Below are 19628 nucleotides of genomic sequence, written 5' to 3' on the forward strand. Positions count from 1 at the left end.
ACCACAGTTTGTTTTAAATCCAGGACTTACGTGGTACTAACCAGAGTAGATCTCTCCTAAAACCAAGAATGGAAGCAGGAGCATGATGTCGGCATCATGTATATCTTGTCCAATTAAAAGGTTCCACCAGGATGAAGCAAACAGGCCTCTTGACTATGTTTTATAATCTGCTTGTTATGGATGAGAACCAGGGAGAGAAAATCCTAAACCCATAGGTTATACTACTCTGGATTATTATGGTGTATAACGGACGCTACTCTGAAAACACATGGTTTAAATAATAAACCCCTTGGCTGCAGAGCTGAATGGCATTTTATTTCTTTGGTCTGCAATTACAGAAAAAAAGGAAGAATTTTGAGAATCAGATGGATATATTTTTCTATGTGTGCAGTAAGTGTTGAGCAGATAGATAGTCAGGCTATGCCTCAAAGTAGCATGTGTTCTTAAATGATGTTGATGGGAGGAAGATTGTGTAGTTGTAGCTAACTTGCAATAGTGTCTGTGGTTTACAGACCAGTCAAAACTTCTGATTACTTCCTAGCTCCACTAACAGAAAAGTCCATGTACTATGCAAACAAGCAGTACAAGCCCCATAAATCTGTATCAGCACAATTTCAGATTGTGACCACTTAGTTCTTCTAGTACACTTTTTATCTGCTGTGAACTTGAAAATAAATCCTGACCTCCTCCCATCTCTATGTGCATTCAGTTCTTGTAAAACACTGTGCAAATCACTATTAAAATGATATTATTCAACTCTTCACGCTTTGAAGACTCCTGACATTTACCAGAAGAGGTGACTGTCAACAGCCTCTTATTTACCTGGCACAGATCCCAGGGGCCTGCAGACCAGTTTGAAAACCACTGTACGTTAAGCTACATGTAGTAGGTAACTCTTCCCACAGGAAGCAGATGCCTTCAAAACATGAAATATTTAACTCAGTCTAGAGTCATTCTGGTTCAGAAAAGCCTCACACATTTTGTTTCCTATTTTGTTCGGACATAGGGAGGCCTTAGATGACTCCACAAATCATAGTGCAGACAACTGCACCCATAAACCAGGAGCAGGCTAGCATTCTTTTAAAGTAGTTTCTAACAGCTTAGTTCTGTTGCTGCGTGCTTTGACACGAGTGCTCCTTTCTTAGCCTTCCTGCTGTAATTTGCTTTGGCTATCAGTGCCATTTGGGTAAGGGGCAATTTGCAACAATTCACTAGCTTAAACACATGCAACAATTTTGTGTTCTGAGAAGGTATCATAGAAAAATGAGAGGAATTTCTACTTACAGAATGGACTTGTAAGTTGATGTCTTTTCTCTAGGGCAACAACTACTGACTTAGTACCATTTTTCACTTCTTTGATATTTTGTTACCACTATTTGCATCAGGTGTTTTCTGGACCCTGCAGTAACAGCAGAATCCTACACTGACAATATTCTTGCCTCTGTCCTTGACAGGTAACTCAGAAAACTATTTATGCCCATGGTACTAAGGCACACCTAACATCCAGAATATCCTATCTTATGGACTCTCCATTGCATAATTTGGCTTGGCCTGAAAGCAGCGTGTACAGTGAGAGAATAAAATCACAATTGTCTGCTATGTTATGTTACTGCTGATGAGAGGACCACAAAAGAAAACTCCCTTACCTGATTGAACCATGCCCTTTCTGGAGTACCAGCAAAACAGCAAGGAGGATTTTTTCAGAACTATTCACAGCAGTAGAGCAGAGAAAGGTTTGAGACAATGTCACTGAGATGATGTTCAAATTTCCAAAGAACTTCTACCAAAATGAGGTATATTTTGCAGTGGCTTGTTTTAATACTGTTTCCCCACATGTATGGATGGAGAGACATCTTGCAAAAAATCCCAGACCCCAGGAATATATTTATCCCCATGTGTTAAAGTCTATCTACCTACTATCTCAGTAGAGTTTAAAATCACAGCTAATAGGTTAACAACTGTTTTTCTTCTGCTTCAGATGAAGAATATCAGAAAGCTGGGGGAATATTCGGCTTCCCAATTTGTACTGACTGCTCACTGCTACCTGCAATGTCTGTTTGACAGGACTGACATTTTGTACCGCTGTGAGATGGGAAAATGTGTGACATTTTTATTCATGGTGGCGTACGCCCTTGTAATGATCAGCCCTGGTCGATGTGCTTACTGCAGCAGCCCCGAGCCCTCGGAGAACAAACAAGAACCGAAGGTGCCAGCAGTTCGGCTGCCTTATTAAACACCACCAGGATTCTAACGAAGAGCAACTGCTGGAAAATCTCACTGTCAAATCCTCAAGGACATTGTCAACATGGAACTAACTACATGTATTTTTCATTTAAAATACTGGAAAATCCAGCAATGCAATATTAAATATGAAGAAAAAAACCCCACACTGTTTTGTGTGTGTTTTCTTTTTTTAACTGGTCATTTTGTCAGCTTTACATTGGACTTTCTGTGGGCCTGATACTGGAATTCAAATCAAGGAGATCATGCAACCTGCATGACTTAAAATGCTGGAAAATGGACATATCCCTTATTATCTTTTAACAGCTATTCCTCTCTAGCAAGCAGAATATTTGTACAGAAAAGAAAAAGAAATAAGAGAGAGATGGTGTCTCATTTAAGGAGTTCTGTAACAGCAACAACCATCTCCTTCACTCAGCTTCATCATTCACTGAGACAGTCTCCATAACTAGGGGGATGCTCCTCCACACAACCACACAAAAGCACATAGCCCCTTTTTCCTGTAGCATGGTACTCAGCAACCGTTTACTTGATATTAATCAGTCCAGCTCCAGAGGGCAAATCCAAGGAATGCCTGGGCAAACAACAGTCACAGGGAGGTTAGCAGTTAGAAGGATCATATGTTTCACACAGTCTCTCCCTTTAATCTTCCAGTTTAATCCAGGGGCCCAGAGGTCAATTCAGACAGTTCTGGCCCAACTGCACATATCAACTTCATAAGTAATACATAAAAAACTTGTGGATGCTGATCTACGTTGATAGACGAGGCAAGTCATCCATAAGACCCTCTGAGCTTTTCTCAAGTTGTCAGTCTAGGTGATTTGTTTAGCCTTGCATGTGCTGATGTATTTATTTTATATGTATGTATTATTTATAAAGCACTATTCTTCTTCCACATGCCAGCAGTGATGGACCAAGGTACTCTCTACAAGATATTTATGGGTTCCTCAACATAACAAGACTAACAAGAAAATTCTGCAGGCATGATACAGCTGCTATTGCTTGTCACAGAGCCCTAGGAGGTCAGCTCAACCACAATATTTTCTTCATGCATCCAAGTGTTATGGTATCTGACTTGCATGTACCTGGGGCAGTAAATTTATTCGGAACATCCCTGCTTAAGAAGCGCTTTAAATGCCAAGGCAGTTAGAAAACACTAAAAGCCATAGTCTTGAATGTGCTTTTTCATGGATGAATACATGCAGGACCTGAGCCATGTAATCTTACTGCAAAGCATGAACTGATATAGCATCAGCTACATACATACTGCATTGCTGCAGCAGCTGAAGAAGACATAGCTGTCTGGTTGCTCATTAGAAAATACTGGCAAGTGAGAGCATGAGAGGCAGTAACCTTTGGGTAGGCTCTGCAGGTGGTGTACATCTTCCTAAAGAGAGTGCCAGGTCTCACTTGTCAAATATTTACACGCATGACAAGAGTGCAAGCCTTTTAGTTAGATAACTCCTATCCCATGGATTGCTGTTTCTGCAGATCTTGCACACCACAAAGCAGAATTCCAATCAAATGAATTATTTTCTTGTCTGTTGACATTGTTCTTATTCCCCTAAGAACACTGTTCCCTAAGAAACTGATGGGACATTTGAGTAATCTCAAGCAGCCATGAGACAGATGAGCAGTCCAATACATTTGCTTTTCTTGCAAGGTGACTTTTACTGAGCAGCAGTGAATTCCTTTCTGAAAGGAAGTCAAAGAAATGCGTGAGAAGAAATGAGGATAGAAAACATGCTTTCTTAAGACAAAATAATTTTAAAGAACTGGGCTATACTTCTGTTACATCTATAAAGAATCAAATGGAGAGAAGGAGGAAACTCCATGTGGCTCAGCAGAAAGGATCAGGCAGACCACACTGCTCATCAGTGGGCAAGAGTGGAACGGAAGCTCATTTTCTTAATGAAGGTACCTCTATTGTCAGAACAGTTCAGAGCAGCAAGAACAGGAGGCTGGCTTTACCACTATAGGATGCAGTAGCATGAATACTCGAAAATGAACTTGTTTTCCCCTTTCCCCTTTGGTTTCTACCTCAGTGCCACACAATGTCTGCTGTGATCCAGGGGAATCTGCTATTGTTCCAAGGCACCTGGGTGTGAAGGGAGTCACAGGGTCTGGCAAAGGAGCCTTCCTTGCTTCCCGACTTCTTTCACCCTGGAGATAATCCTTCCCTCTGCTGCCTCTGGCCTCAACCATCCAGTTTTGCATTTCTGGAATGTGGCTGGCTGGTTTTCTCCCCATCTTCCCCCTGACCTCTTAATGACATTTAATCTTCTTGCGGAAGAAACTTGCCCTACAAAGCAGAGTTTTTTGTTCTGCATGTCTAAGGGCAGATCACAAATAAGGAAAATGAACATGTTTATTAACAACAAGTAATCAGAACAGCAAGAAAGATGATGCTTTCCATTCTATGGCCTGTGAAAGCTTAGCAGCAGTAAAGATAAGCTGGGAAGAGAAGCTGGACAACTCTTTTCACAGTCACTTAAGCTGCTTTAGCACAAGAGTGTATTTTCCACTTGTTTCATAGTTATTTACATTAGCCCCCAGAACACTAATTTCTCTGTGTTTGAATCAAGAATGGACTACAACTCAATCTCTTAAATAAAGATATACTTAGAAAAGTATTTTGTATTTTCTTAAGCTTTACCTTTTAGTACATAAATGGAATAAAATATTCTATTTGCTGGTAAACAGAATAAGCCACAGAAACATAAGCACACCCAAGCTGACAAAAGACATTCTAACAGAAACAATTAGAGAGCTGAACAGAGATGCAAGGATAATTTGCTTCTAATGCAATGATCCCCTTTCCCAACAAATGATGTTTCTGGCAGCTTATCACTTGTTGGTCTAACTGTACCAGATCAGCTGTGCTACTGACTGTGTAAAAGCTCCAGAGGAAGGACATTCCTAAGTATAGGCTTGTTTTTCAAGAGTCTAGGCTCACCGTCTCCAAGACTGATGGGAAGACTGGGCATAGGTAATGATCCTTATGAACAGGGAGGCTCTGGAAGAAGCAGGCAGTGTACCATTTCAGAGAAATGAAAGCTTGATGAAGGGTGGAGGGGTGGGAAGCAGTGTAAATAGATGCAGAAGTTTCATTAGGAGAAAGATGTGTTAAAAAAAAGATGTGTTCCCTTTAGTCCCAAGAGAGGGTTGCAACTCTGCCAAGTGTTAAGTGCTCTGTTTGATCGTATGATACCTGCAGTCTCAGACTGTACAATGGGACAGGTTCTATCAGCTGTAGGCACACACACCAGGACACACAGCTGCAGCAGTTAAAGGGACCTGGCCACGTGTTCACTTACCTAAGCAAAGTCTCAAAAACCTAGAAATCTTACAGCATTTCTTCTGCTGGCTGCGGTGTACAGACACTATAGGTGTTTATCATAGCTACAGCTAGTGTACTAGTAGCCAAATAGAATAGAATAATATTAACCAGGTTGGAAAAGACCTTTGAGATCATCAAGTCCAACCTATCACCCAACACCATCTAATCAACTAAACCACGGCACCAAGTGCCTCATCCAGTCTCTCCTTAAACACTTCCAGTGATGGTGACTCCACCACCTTCCTGGGCAGCACATTCAATGACCAATCACTCTTTCTGTGAAGAACTTCTTCCTAACATCCAGCCTAAACCTCCCCTGGCACATCTTGAGACTGTGTCCTCTTGTTCTGGTGCTGGTTGACTGGCAGAAGACACCAACCCCGACCTGGCTACAATCTCCCTTCAGGTAGTTGTAGACAGCAAGAAGGTCTCCTCTGAGCTTCCCCTTCTCCAAGCTAAGCAACCCCAGCTTCCTCAGCCTCTCCTCACAGGGCTGTGCTCCAAACCCCTTTACCAGCTTTGTTGCCCTTCTCTGGACACCTGCCAGCAACGCACCATCTTTCCTAACCTGAGGAGCCCAGAACTGGACACAGGACTCAAGGTGTGGCCTAGCCAGTGCTGAGTACAGGGGCAGAATGACTTCCCTGCTCCTGCTGGCCACACTATTCCCGATCCAGGCCAGGATGCCATTGGCCTTCTTGGCCACCTGGGCACACTGCTGGCTCATGTTCAGCCTACTATCAACCAGTATCCCCAGGTCCCTTTCTGCCTGGCCACTCTCCAGCCACTCTGACCCCAGCCTGTAGCACTGCAATAGTTAAGCACTGTCTTCTGGAGGGAAAACACTTCTAAAACATCAAATTCAGATATTAATTTATCTTTCTCTCTTAGCAAAATCATATCTTTATACATTACAAACAGGTTTTTTTGTTTTGTTTCTTTTGCTTTAGATTATGTAAAAATAAATCCATAGAAGAGCAGAGAGAAAGCCTGCTGCTCATTAAAACCTCAGCAAGATATTTTGGAGAGCTTGTGTTCCTTGGAACAGCTATACAATCACCATCATTAAGGACATGTCTGCATTTCCCAGACTTTGCTTTTTGGCTACAACTACATAACATGTATAAATAAATCCAAATACTTGAATGAGGTATTTGAGACTTCTGTTTTAAAAAAATAATAATTAAAGAAAATCAAACCCTCCAAAATACCTTATCAAGATACTTCAGTCTTGCAAAAAGAAACTGTTTTGTTCTTTATTTTTATTTTTCTTGGTGGCATAAAGGCAATTTATAAATTGTCCTGTTTGTTCAGGGTGTAGAGATATTGAGAACCCACTCAAACAACGCACTTCTGAAATCAGACAAAATTGAACTGCAATTCATATCAATCAGTTAATAAAACCCACAAAGTTTAAGAGATGCTGCTTAACACAGCATCCTTATCACTGCAGCTCAGCACCACCACCAGTTCAGTGATGGAAGCTGAAATTCCCAGCTGAAATTCCCAGCAGAAACACACAATTCAAGAACTACTAATGTAAACTCAGAACCCAAAAAACACTAAAAAAGATCAGTATCCAGACAGTCCTTCTTCCTTATTTTTAACATAAAATAGTAAGACTTGCAGGCAATCAAGGGAACAAAAATTTCTACAGCAATTAGGTGAAAATGAACATTATTTAAACTCCTCCCTTGCCCCCAACAACAAAACCAAAGCAACAATTAACATCCTTCACCCACCTCACAAAAAAAATTAACCCAAACCAAACATCACGAATGTATCACAACAGACCTCAGTGTTTCTAGATTTAGGTCCTGCCAAAGTAGCCCCTAATAGCTGCTTGCTTGGATGAGGAATGTGTTCAAAATAGTCACTGTGACATAGTGCAGTGTTGATTCTTCAATAACCAAAAGATGACAAAAATAAACATATGCACTCTACCTAAAAAGTGGGAATGTGTGCATGGAATAAAGCTATGAATACTCGAGTCACCTGTTTTAGCTGTCCCGCTCTGCCTAGTTCAATGGTTAGTGGGATCACAACGCTTGCCCTGCTGGCATCATTGGGAAAGATGTCAAGGACAGCCATGGTGGTGGCAGCAGACACTGGTAGTTCAATATGCAGCATGTGTTCAGGTATTTTAAGTATGTTTTGGTCAGATTTTAAGACAAAATGTCAGAACGAACAATAACAAAACATTCACAAAGGATGTTCTCTGTGGCACTGTATCTTCTACTAAAATTAACCTTACTCATCCAGAAAACAAAGCACTACTCAGTACTCCGTACAACTCATCTGAATCTTTTCCTTGGCTTGGAAAATTGTTCCCTCTTCTTCCCACTTATCCATCCTTAGCTGCCTGTACTGCTCTTGTGACTTGTTGAGCACAGTTGTGTTGCCTCAGAGTCCACGATGGGGATGTTAGGTCCATATACTTGGCTGATCTGAGGGACAATATTAAAAGTGCACCCCGAGTAAACGAAAACCCACACAGAGTCAAACCAGAGAAAAAGCCGTGGTCACGCCCTTCCACTTTGGTCTCCTTGGCAGTCTTACTAAGAACACTTTATTTAAACCTTCATTGCATTGCCCTAGGCTATCTGGCAAAAATCCTTCTTTTCAAGATTGAGGAGAGCTTTCCCACACAGTCTCAGTATTACAGAAAACCACTGTTAAAACAAGTCCATTATAAACAGCCCTCTCAAACAATGCCTGATAACCACTCACCAAGATGAGCTACGCCACTAGGGAATCTCACATAGTTAGATAATTACTGCTAAATTTTTGAGAACAATCAGCTGAGGTGCTATACATTCAAAGCCATTTCAATGTATTTTACTGATATTTTTGTAGCCTAACAACTGCAGATACACAACTGCATTTGGAAAAGCTAGAAGCTACCTCACTATAGGGTGAGAGATAATGAGTTAAAATTAAAGGTTGCTGCTGGCTTGCTAGCCCATCCCCCTTTAGCTAATCTGTCATGTAATGAAGAGAAGCACCTAGCATAGGACAGCTAGCTGCCGGCTCACTTACAGCGAGCTGATTAAGAATGTTCAACCAACAGCAGACTGCAGACCTTTCCAACGAAAATAAATAGACTGTATGCAAATGTGTTTGTCACTTTGACAGCATGTCTCAATTAAAGCATCTCGCTGCTGTTGGTAGCTCTCTCACTGCAGTGCTATGGACGAGGCTTACTGCATTACTGATACACAGGGCTTGACCCTAATCCGCATGCATGCATTTTAAAAAAGTCTGCCTTTGCCATATACACTGGCATAATACTAGCAGACATAGAAAGCAAGTGACAATGAGAAAAAAGCCTCTTTCATCCTCTTCAGTTTATAAGAACTGTGAATGCACAAACAGCCCTTATTTCAGAGTTCTTGTGGCTTTTTAATTGTTCCCACCTACTGTATTCTAGACAGAGTTAAAAGTGACACTAAAATCTCTCCCTTTAATCACTAGTTAGAAGCCATCTCCCATTTAATCAGTAAATGTTGTGGCTTTTTTTCTCCCCAAAGCCTTAATTCATATTTCATAAACCTGACCACCTTTTCCTTTGGAACGAAAGTATGATTTAATTTTGGCATTGGGCTGTAAGGAAAAAAACACCTGTGAAAGGTCAAAGGCTGTAAGTGAGCTATTCCTGCAACTGCTAAGTTAGATCATATTTTGGATTCCAAAATTTGTAATGGAATGACAAAAATAAGCATTTAGCAAGCCAGCCTCTCATCACAGCCAGCAGCTCCATAAAGCTGATGTGTTTCTTTTGACCAGGAAAAGCGATCATTAAATAATCTGAAAGTGAATGTTAAAAAAAGTTTAATGAATTTAAATTTGCACTTTCCACTTCATTGCATATTACATTCATTCACAAAGATGCTTGAATCATCCACCCTTCATAAAAATCTAAAGGGAAAAAGGGAAGTAGACTAGAATATTGTCTGCCTTTCTGACTGCTTTAAACAAAATGTAGCATTTCCCTGCCAGAGCTAGACGGCTACATTTGTCCAGTAGCCCCATTTCCCCTCAACTGTACTGGCACAGAACGTAAGTGAAAAATAAATCACTACTGCAAATATTTAATTGGAAGAGAACCTGGTTTTGAAAAGCAGTCTCCAAGAACTTACACTTAGCACAGTGGCAAAAGTTCTGAAAGAAATCTATTTCTGAAATGATACAGGCAACACTGCTCTGAGCAATGACTTGTGTAGACCCAGCTAACACCTGAATAGTCACTGCAGCTCCACTGACCAGCTTCTATTAATAGATACTTATCTAAAAATCTGGCTTGCTTCCCATTTTATAATTCCCAATTGTTTAAAAAATACACTGTATTTCCTTAGGAAAAATCAAGTATTCACAACTGTTTTCTGACTAGCATACTGTAAGAAATAGACACAGAGAAAGAGAAGGGAACTGTAAACACAAATAATGTTATTTTTTTGAGTCAGGCTACACATAATAGGGGAACACTGGCAAACTGATAATAAATGTTGTATGCTTTCCCATGAAAATCACAGCACCAACAATATTTTCTAAATAAGTGTCTCTTTAAGAACCCATACAACCAAACTCACTCTTTTGCAGAAGTAAGAGTAACCAATGTCTATAGCTTGGTTGTCAATACTGAAATACAGAGTAGACTAATAAGCTATTAATTGATTTTTCCCTCTTACTTCATCACATTAAATTCTCAGTGAATGTTAGAATGCTCTAATAGTTAGATGCTCCATATTGACACTAATGATCTGGCTAGATAACAGAGAACATTTTAGACTACACATCCTCAGTCCTGAGGGCTATACACCGCATGCTAAAAGAACAGTTTACAAAAATGCTATAATAATTATGCTTCCCTTTCATTCACTTAGAATTTATTTTCCTCAAAATCATTGTATGAACAAAAACGAAACACTAGCCTCCCTCCCCCAAATCAGGTTTTAGAGTCCCATTTCAACCAATAAACTAGAAATAAATCTATAACAACATTCTTCAGCTACAAGAAGCCATGAAACAATTGGCATACTTTTCACTGTAATTGTGCTCTGAAGTATTTTTGATGAGTCACACAGTTTAAAGAAACCCAACACCAAGACATACCTGACCAAAATGTACTGTGATTGGTCTTCTGTCTTCTCTTAATTTAGGGTCCTTCTTTTCAGCCAATGGAGAAGGTGCTGTCCTTGGTAGAGACTCCTCAGGCACTGCAGAACACCCATTCTCAGCAATGTCCTGTATGGTAGGAAAAGGTGAATAGCGTGGCCAGGAACATTCTTGATAGAGGGTAAGGGGCACAAAGGACACGGTACAGGATAATGCTGACTAACAGTTTTGATGTTAGGGAAAGAAAACACCAAAGTACAGAAAAGAAAACGTCATTAGAATAGAACATTTTGTTGCACTTTGTCAATCAGAGCTTGAATACAGCCACTCTCTCCTCCTAATACCAATGCTGCATGCAGATACATCCAACAAAATGTCTGACTTAAACGCACAAAAGCCAGGAAGCATCTCGGGAGAAATAAAACAAAACAAAACATAGCTCAAAATTTCTATCATAGGAACAAATGCAACACAGACTTAGGAACAGCTATTTTCCTTTTTGCAAACCTAAATGAAAACAGTGATTTTATTTACATACGTCACAGAATTATCTGTAGCAGAACAATTATGTGTGGAAGTGGCAAGCAGAGATGAAACTCAGAGCTTAGTTAGCTTTGCATTTTATCTTTGAGCCTGAACATGCCTTCAGGAGACTGTATCAAACCAACTGCTGCCCAGCAGGATGCTTTTTTGTTTTGCTTTGCTTTTGCTTTTGACATTAGTCCTCATTTTCAGAAGTGAAGTGACCCATCAACCTAGGTTAGAAGACTTGCCAACTGTACCTATGGTATATGTAACATAGATTTTGAAAAAGACAAAGTATGCAGACGTAAGGAATCAGACAAGGAGAAAAGAGTTTGAAAGTCAGTTGAGAGACAGTTGGTAACACAGTGGGCCCCAAACCTTACATCTCTTTGCAACAATGTCAAGGAAATAATGCTTGGTAAATATAGAGAGAAACCTGCACACGCTGTAGCTCTGCAAGACTGACCTAAGGTTGGCTGCTGACATAGACATTGCTTTGATTCACTGACCTTTGACATGCCCCCTCAAGTTTCCGTCTTGCTAAGGTACAATAATGAGACATGTAAGCTGATGGCCAATTAGAAATGGTTCTTTTGGACACAGACTGACCTAATGTGCTTAGGTCAAATGAAACAAAAAGCTGGATGGACTTTCTAAGGGGCTTTGTCTCCTTCACAGAGAAGCTGAGAGACCTTTTTAGATCCAGCTGGTAGAGCAGTGGTTCACCAATATGGACATAAGGATCATGGGGAAATTAACAACTTGTTAAGGTCAAACTAGAGAGAAAAACTTTTTCCTCCCCCTGCCCTCCAGCTGCACAATGCTACTGTGTCTTTACAAAATACAACAAAGTTACTGAATTAGTAACAAAGAGCCCCAGAGCCGCTCAATGACAGAAGCATATGCTGCTGTCAAACTCATACTTCAGCTCCAAACAAGCAACAATCTACCAAGGGATCTGCTCTCTTTGGGAATCACATAAGCTATGGCAGCACGATAACTGTTCAGAAACATAATGCCTTTAAATACAAATTTTATTTACATATTTCTATATAGGTAGTGCCATATTAAACAGTCACCAAGCTTCAGACATGTAAGGTATATGCCATAAAGGTGTCCAGCACATTCAAAGTCATCAGACCTGCACTGAACAGGGGACATTCTCAGCATTTCAGAGCCTTCAGAGTTCCACCTGCAGCTGTGGCTCCAAAAAGGCTGGGAATCAACAGAAAGCAAAGCATCTTCCAGTGCAAGCAGCACTTCCAGACAAATGTACAAAACAGATGCAAAAGTTCAGACATGGGAATGGGAGGACATAAAAAATACAGCCAGATCAAGACACTAAGCAAACCCCCCTACGATCTGTAATGATCACTGCAAATCCTTGCAGATTTTGCTATAGATTTGCTGTACTTCTTGGATGACATAATTACATACTGAAGTTAACATTATCCTAAAGTGTGTTTCCACTGTGTTTGGTGTACAGACTTCCAAAGAAACTGCATCAGATTTTGGTCATTTTTGGTTTGTTTAAATTATTTAATAAAATACAAGAATTCAATTATTTGGCACCTGTCTATTTTTTTTCCAAATCCTCCCAAAGCAAACAAACCAACAACAGAGCTTCAGTCAAAAAAGCAAAATTTCCTTCTCAGTAGCTCATTTTCTACCTTCAGTGAAAACACACTTGGAAGGTAGGCAACAGCCCTTCAAAGCAGTCTGTGACATACCTTCAGTCCACTAGCAGACTTTGAATGCAATTAGTCAGAAGTCAATGGGAAGCACAAGACAGAGAGATAAAACCACAAACAGGAAAACAGGATTCTCCAATTCTGAACTTCAGCTTCGGAAAGGTGTAAGGGCTTACAAAATGCCTACTGATAAAAGCAGTTCTTCAGTTTGAGAACTACAAATGACCAAAGGACTGCAGTGGATCATTGTGCAGGAAGGTCCCAAAAAAGCAGTGTCCATTCCTGTTACTAAAAGAAAAGCCTGGCAGACCTGCGTATCCCAGCTGGGGGGCAGGATTCTCCTCATACCTCCACACTGCTTCTGAAACCAGTGCCAGCACTTCCACCCGAAGCTGTGCTGTGGAGGTATACCAGCTGGGATGGTGTTCATGAGCTGTTCCTTGCACTGCAGCACCATCAGACTGGGCTGATACATCGTAAGTCTGACTTTTTGGTTCTGATGTATCACAAGAAAAGGGATTTGGTGTAAGCCAGTAAGACATTCCTGAAATGGCTTAAGTCATTGATAATGTTCAGGATAATAATAAAAACATGGGACCTACCCCTCCCTCAAAAAAAGTGGGGAAAATGGAAGGTGGGAAGCTACTCCCACTCCAGAAATGCAAGATTTGATTGGCCATTGGAAGGGGCTGCCCAGGCAGGTGGTGGAGTCACCATCACTGGAGGTGTTTAGGAAGAGATTGGATGGGGTGGTGCTTGCTGCCATGGTTTAGCTGATTAGATAGTGATTAGATAGGTTGGACTCGATGATCTCAAAGGTCTTTTCCAACCTGGTTAATTCTATTCTATTTATTCTATTCTATTCTTTAATGAAAAGAAAGTGTGGTTTGAGGATATTATTAAAAACAAAACCACCTTTTGCCTGAGGAAAAAGGTCACTTCATAGATTACTGGAAAAAGAGAATTGCAATGATCTATCACACTCCATAAGTATCTCCACATATAAATTGTGCTTTCCCTAACAATAATTTAAATGAAATCTTTACTACCTATTTATTTCAAATGACTGTCTTCAGAAAATGAGTAAGATATATATTTGCAGGTAGGTAGTGTTAACCCTGTAAACTGAATAAGGTTTTCTTCTGCTTAAATATCCATTAGCAATTTTTCTAGGGACCTTTTATGATAGACTACAAAACTATCTACTTGAAGAGCAAAAAAAACCACCCAAACCACCACATATTCCAGAATTCCTAGAAGAATTCTTTAGATTATTTTACAAACCTCTAAACGAGTTGTTTGGAACAGTACTGATTACAAAGCGCAGCCCATCGATAACAGCCACACAGGGCTCTAGTAAGTAAAATAATATTGAATACATTAATGCCAAGTGCCCAACCATTTAGATAAATTGTCTTATCCAGAAGCTTTCAGTAAGTTACATTCTCCTTACTGAAAGTTGAGGATGGTACCATTCATATTCCACCTTCTTCCTAATTCTATGTAGTTAAGCTTCAAAGAAGCCAATAACAGAGTGACTTAACCACCATGGTCCGTTTGTGAAATGGAAAAAGCAGCCTTTATGGGGAAAAAAATAAAAAGGAAAAAGATACTGTATCAGATATAAAATAAAGCTCCCATGCTGTTTCTATTAACAATTATTTGCTATCACTCATAAGAATCCTCTGAAAACTATTTCTGTTGCTTTGAAATACTGTAGCACAAATGAACAAGGGATGGAAATAGAGCCCCATTCAATCTCTACTATCATATTAAAGAAGGACCTTACACACACCACAGTGACCTCTCAACAGGTCAATCCTGTATTTCCCATTTGCAATTCAAACCCAAGACTGGAGCAGACCAAGGGCAAAATGGGCTCTTGATTATATTTAAGAGGTCACCATTGCTATGCAGAGTTGTAGGAAGCAGACCTCTAGCTTTATTGGATTTTTAAATTCTATCTTGTACAGAAACTGCTCATATTTGGCAGAAAAACTGGAAAAGGGATGTTTATATTTGACTTTTTCTTACCAGTGGTCTGCATACTTTTTGTATTAATAATGGCAAATAATATGTTACAATGTAGTGGATAGTAAGTTCAGTTTAAAAATAACCTTAGGTTATCCTTAGAAGACGAAAGACTAGCATCCCAAACTTGGCAGAAATTAAGTACTTATGCCACAATTTCAAACAGCTAACACTGGCATGTACCAGTAAAGAAATACATGAAAAAAGCTCCATTCTCACAGGAAAATGGCTGAGAATGCACTCATAGATTTGTCAACAGAGCATCACATTCATTTAGATTAAAACTAACACGAGGGTGGCCAAAAAAATTGCTGATATTTTTATCTCTCTTAAGAGAGCAATATTTCATTTTAGAGTTATTTTCCTAGACTGCATTCAAAATGGAGAAGAGGATGGGATAGAAAGAACAGACTTAGTGAAGAAAGGAGAGGTAGAGCAGTATGCCTCACCCATTCCTGGAAATCTTTCAAGCTCTTCTGAAAGCCACTGTTGAACAATCATGGTTAACCATCTCACTTACAGCATGCCACATAATAAGGAAGGTGAAACAAAACTGGGCCGTTTATTTGTAAATGTTGTGTGAGATTTTAAAAAAAGAGAGCTGCTGCTTGAAGGACTAGGAAGACAACAATAATAATAAAACAAAGCAATGCATGAACAAGATGTTTCTCAGCCTCTTATACAAATGTCACAGAATAACACACAATTATATTAGCATTTAAAATACAGGAAAACAATCTGGTAATTTTACACAGCTCCAACTGCTTTAGAAATGCACATGAGAAGGCCAAACATTTCATTATTCATGAAGGTTACGTCCAGAAGTGAAACACACAGAATTACATCAAGAATTCCACGTACAAGAAAGCTGCTTCATGTTTCTAATGTTTTCATATTATGCCCGAAGTGGCCACATATAAAGTAGTAAGTGTAACAAAACGAAACAGCATTAAAAGCATCTGAAGCAACTTTGTCTTACTCAAAAATCTCCAGCAATCTGCTGTTTAGAGAGTGAACAGCACTTGGTTTGTAACACAGTTCATTTTGTCAATTCATAACCTGGCTGCACAATAACCCCTTTGTATGAACATTGTGTTGGCATGTTCAGGTAGATTTTTGTCTGTGCCACAGGAACGCATTTACAGAGCTATCTTAAGATGATGATCTAGAAATTTAGAGAACAAATTTACTGAGATAGCACAGATTAAAGAAACTCCAGAACTATTATGTTACAAAATGAACAAAAATTTCAGTTCTATTAGCAAGTTAGCTGTCTTGGTTTCCCAGAAGACTCAAATAGCTCTGCTTCATAGAATAAACAGAATATCAGAACTAAACTTAAGGCAGATTTAATGTAGGTATGTATCAATATGACCATACTTTTGGCTTAAAAGAGGCAATTAGTATTGGATAATACATTCTTCAAACACAATTCGGCATTCTTGGAATTTTAGTGTTTACAAACAAAGAAAGATTTGGAAAACAACACACAGCTTGAGTATTTTTTCCTGCAATAATCCAATCCTGAAATGAACACCAACTGTAATTCCTTTATATCTAAACTTTACAGTAGACACTCATGAAACATAAATCCTTTTCCCAAAGACAGACACTATACTATTCTCCCTGAGAGATTACTGTAGGAATAACAACGATTTGCCATTTGCAAAAAGTTCACTGCCATTACTGCAGGAAAGATCTCCCAGTTCACATAAAGTCCCCTTCCACAATGCCCCAGCACAAAGGACAGGAGAGAGACCACTCCAAACAGAGCACTCAATTTTCTGGCTTTTGTGGGTTTAAGTCAGAGCCTTAATGTATTTGAAGACTTTTTTTTTTTTTTTTGGTCTGTGAATATTTATAACAGTGTGAAAAATCCGAGACAGCTGGTAATGCATTTTGAAGTGTGCTAACAACACTGTATCAAACAGCTTCCTATTGATCACGTAATGCTTTTTGTGGCTAAGTATTTCATACATGGTGCTTATACATTTTGAATAAGAACTTCAAGTACCTTTTGCTTCAAGCGGTTTTTCACTTCTTTTATTCCCATTTTTGCATGATCTTTTGCCTGCATGAAAAATTAATTTAAGTTAAAATCCCCTTTTATTACCAGCAGTGACAACGCTTGATTTCAGAGCATCAAGATTCACCTTCTCTGGTTACTAAAAATGGCAAGGAAACAAACAAAAGTAAGGAATACTAAAGATGTATTAAAACAAATAGCTGAAAAACACCCCAACACCAAAAACCCAGACAAAAAACCACACCCACAGTCACTGCAAAAATTGTGGTTTCTCTGTTTTGATGCCACAGACATCTTTCATCTTTTTGCACACGTGGTGTTCCCCTCTATGTATTTATCTTTGCTATAAGCTGACAAACAACAGTTACAGTAAAGCTACAAACTTTTTCCTTGCAGTGCTCTGGATGCCAGTTCTCATCTAGTAAAGCTAATCTTATCCTATTTTGTCTCGCTCAGGCTGGAGGAAGGCAGGAGAAAATAAAGGTTTGAATAATTATCAATGTCTTTTGTGGAATTATTCCCTAAAATTGAGCTTATAAGAAATCCCTCCTTGTTTCTGTCATTTTATCTTGCACAGTGGAACTGGCAGCCATACATAACACAGTCACATACTAGCTGTTTCTTAATGGAACTGAAAACATTTTCATTTAAAGAATAACGCAGTAAGTGGAGTTCTAAATAAGCAGGTATAAGAAATCTCTAGGGAAAATTAATTGACATTTAGAAAAGATGGAAACAATTTGTAAAATGAGAGGATTCCCTTATTTCGATGAAGCTGCAAGCAGAGAAACCTAAGGTAACAATGATTTCCAGCAGAGCAATGATGAGATGGTAGTGCTGCTTAGTAGAGCATACAGGCACTATTTCCCAGAAATAGTTCAATGTAATAAATAGAATTTATCATCTATACTTTCAAAAGAAATCACAAATTGCCCTCCTCCTTTGCATTTCAATTATGTTTACATTTCAAAATTACTTTTCCATCTAAATTTGAAATTTAGAAGAAAGAGTGATTTAAGTAATTTTGTGAGTCCAATAAAAATGAAGTTAAGTCTTGAGTTTCAATTGAAAGGTTAAAACAGAACTGCAATTAGACTCTTATCTCAGTAGTAACCCAGTACTTGATACTTACAAACTTATAGACAGTCTTCATGGCAGGGTTAGCCTTGGTCTTTACTGTATTTAAAATGGCTCCACTTCCTTTCTATAATTACAGTGACAACAGAATAAATTTCATCAAAGCTCTTTAAAGCAAACAACAAACTAAAATCCACCATTCTTAACTTAAAATAACAAAGCATTAACTATGCTTACTAGCAGAGCTGACCTTTAATGTGATAATAAATGTAAAGAAAAAGAACACAAGTAAAAACATGTTAAACGTTTATCTGGTATTCCAGAGGAACCTGAATTCTGCTTGATACACACATTTCAAGTGCAAAATGTCAGTGTCTCCTAACACCAAGACCCCCTTGTCTTACAGGTTGTCTCACAAAACCATGTTCTGTGACTGTTCCACTCACCCTCAGGGCTGTCCTGTACATTAAAATTCTAAACAGGTTAAGACAAAAGCATCCCAGCAAATACTCAATGTCTGGGGCAGAAAATTCAGCTCAGGAAAGCCTGTACACTCAGTCTGAAGAAGTTGTATCTTTTCTTATTGTCCTGATCAGGATCTCACAATAGTATTTATCAAAAGAATGCTGCCTTTTTAAGATCTAAGTGCTCAACAAGGGATAACGGAGGGAAAATTATATCTAACTACAATCATAAACATTAAATCCAAAAAAAGGCTGAATTGCATGTGGTGAACATAATCCAAGTCATAAGACAGTAAATACGTCAGGCAGAATAATCTGTTAGTCTGGTCGGTGTTTTACACATCTTCCACAGCACTGACTACTGCTGTGGAGTATCTGATTTGATAAATACAAAATATGGGTAAAATGCAAGGAATAAATATATTTTTATATTTTCTTATTTTAGTGCAAAATCTTATTTCTTGAGATCAGATGTCTCTTCCAACCTGGTTGATTCTCTGTGTGTGTGTGATGCAATCAGATTTAAGGTTTACCACTTCTGTTACCAATTAATCTTCAACAGAAATTATAAACTGTTGAATTTAATGACATAGATTTTTGTATTCACTCTCAGCCACTCTGCTTTCTTATAATCTTAAAATTGCTTATCAATCTATGTGTTTATCTACATTGATATTTAGATATTTACCTAACTATACAATGGAATTTTTTGCATGACAGCTACGTAATATCTTTAATTCAATATTATCAAGATAATATGGAGCCCAGAATTTAGTGTAAGGAACACAATTACATTCATAATGAGGACAATAAGCAAATGGAATGCTGCAAAACTCAGTTCTGCCAGAAAACAATTCAGTCTTTCCCGCTGGCTTGTACCAATAAACCAGAAATATTTTGCTTGTCAATACATCACATTTCATGCATCAAAGGAGACTTTTAGAAGTAGTCGTCAATTATCAGCTATAACAGCATACTATTCTCTGACAGTATTTTAATTTTTGATTTATACAACTGGTGCACTAAACCATCCCTTGCAGTGTTGTCCTCATTCAGCACTTCACACCATTTAGATTTAGAAGGAGCTTTCCCTCTTTTTTCATTTTCTCTATTAAAAG

The 19628-nt window shown here is 38.8% G+C and overlaps 1 protein-coding gene across 3 annotated transcripts in view; it reads right to left on the bottom strand.

The window, feature by feature from the left end:
• The window catches only part of DENND1A (DENN domain containing 1A), a 198403-nt gene that overhangs the window by 25133 nt on the left and 153642 nt on the right, over positions 1-19628 (bottom strand). For all 3 annotated transcript variants that reach the window (XM_054174197.1, XM_054174196.1, XM_054174198.1), the window contains exons 17-19: positions 18102-18173; positions 16958-17014; positions 10694-10825 (exon numbers count right to left, since the gene is read on the bottom strand). In XM_054174197.1, the coding sequence (XP_054030172.1) occupies positions 10694-10825; positions 16958-17014; positions 18102-18173 (261 nt within the window). The remainder of the gene's footprint in view (positions 1-10693; positions 10826-16957; positions 17015-18101; positions 18174-19628) is intronic.

This window comes from Dryobates pubescens, chromosome 29, assembly GCF_014839835.1.
Source record: "Dryobates pubescens isolate bDryPub1 chromosome 29, bDryPub1.pri, whole genome shotgun sequence".
In the NCBI taxonomy this organism is placed as follows: Eukaryota; Metazoa; Chordata; class Aves; order Piciformes; family Picidae; genus Dryobates; species Dryobates pubescens.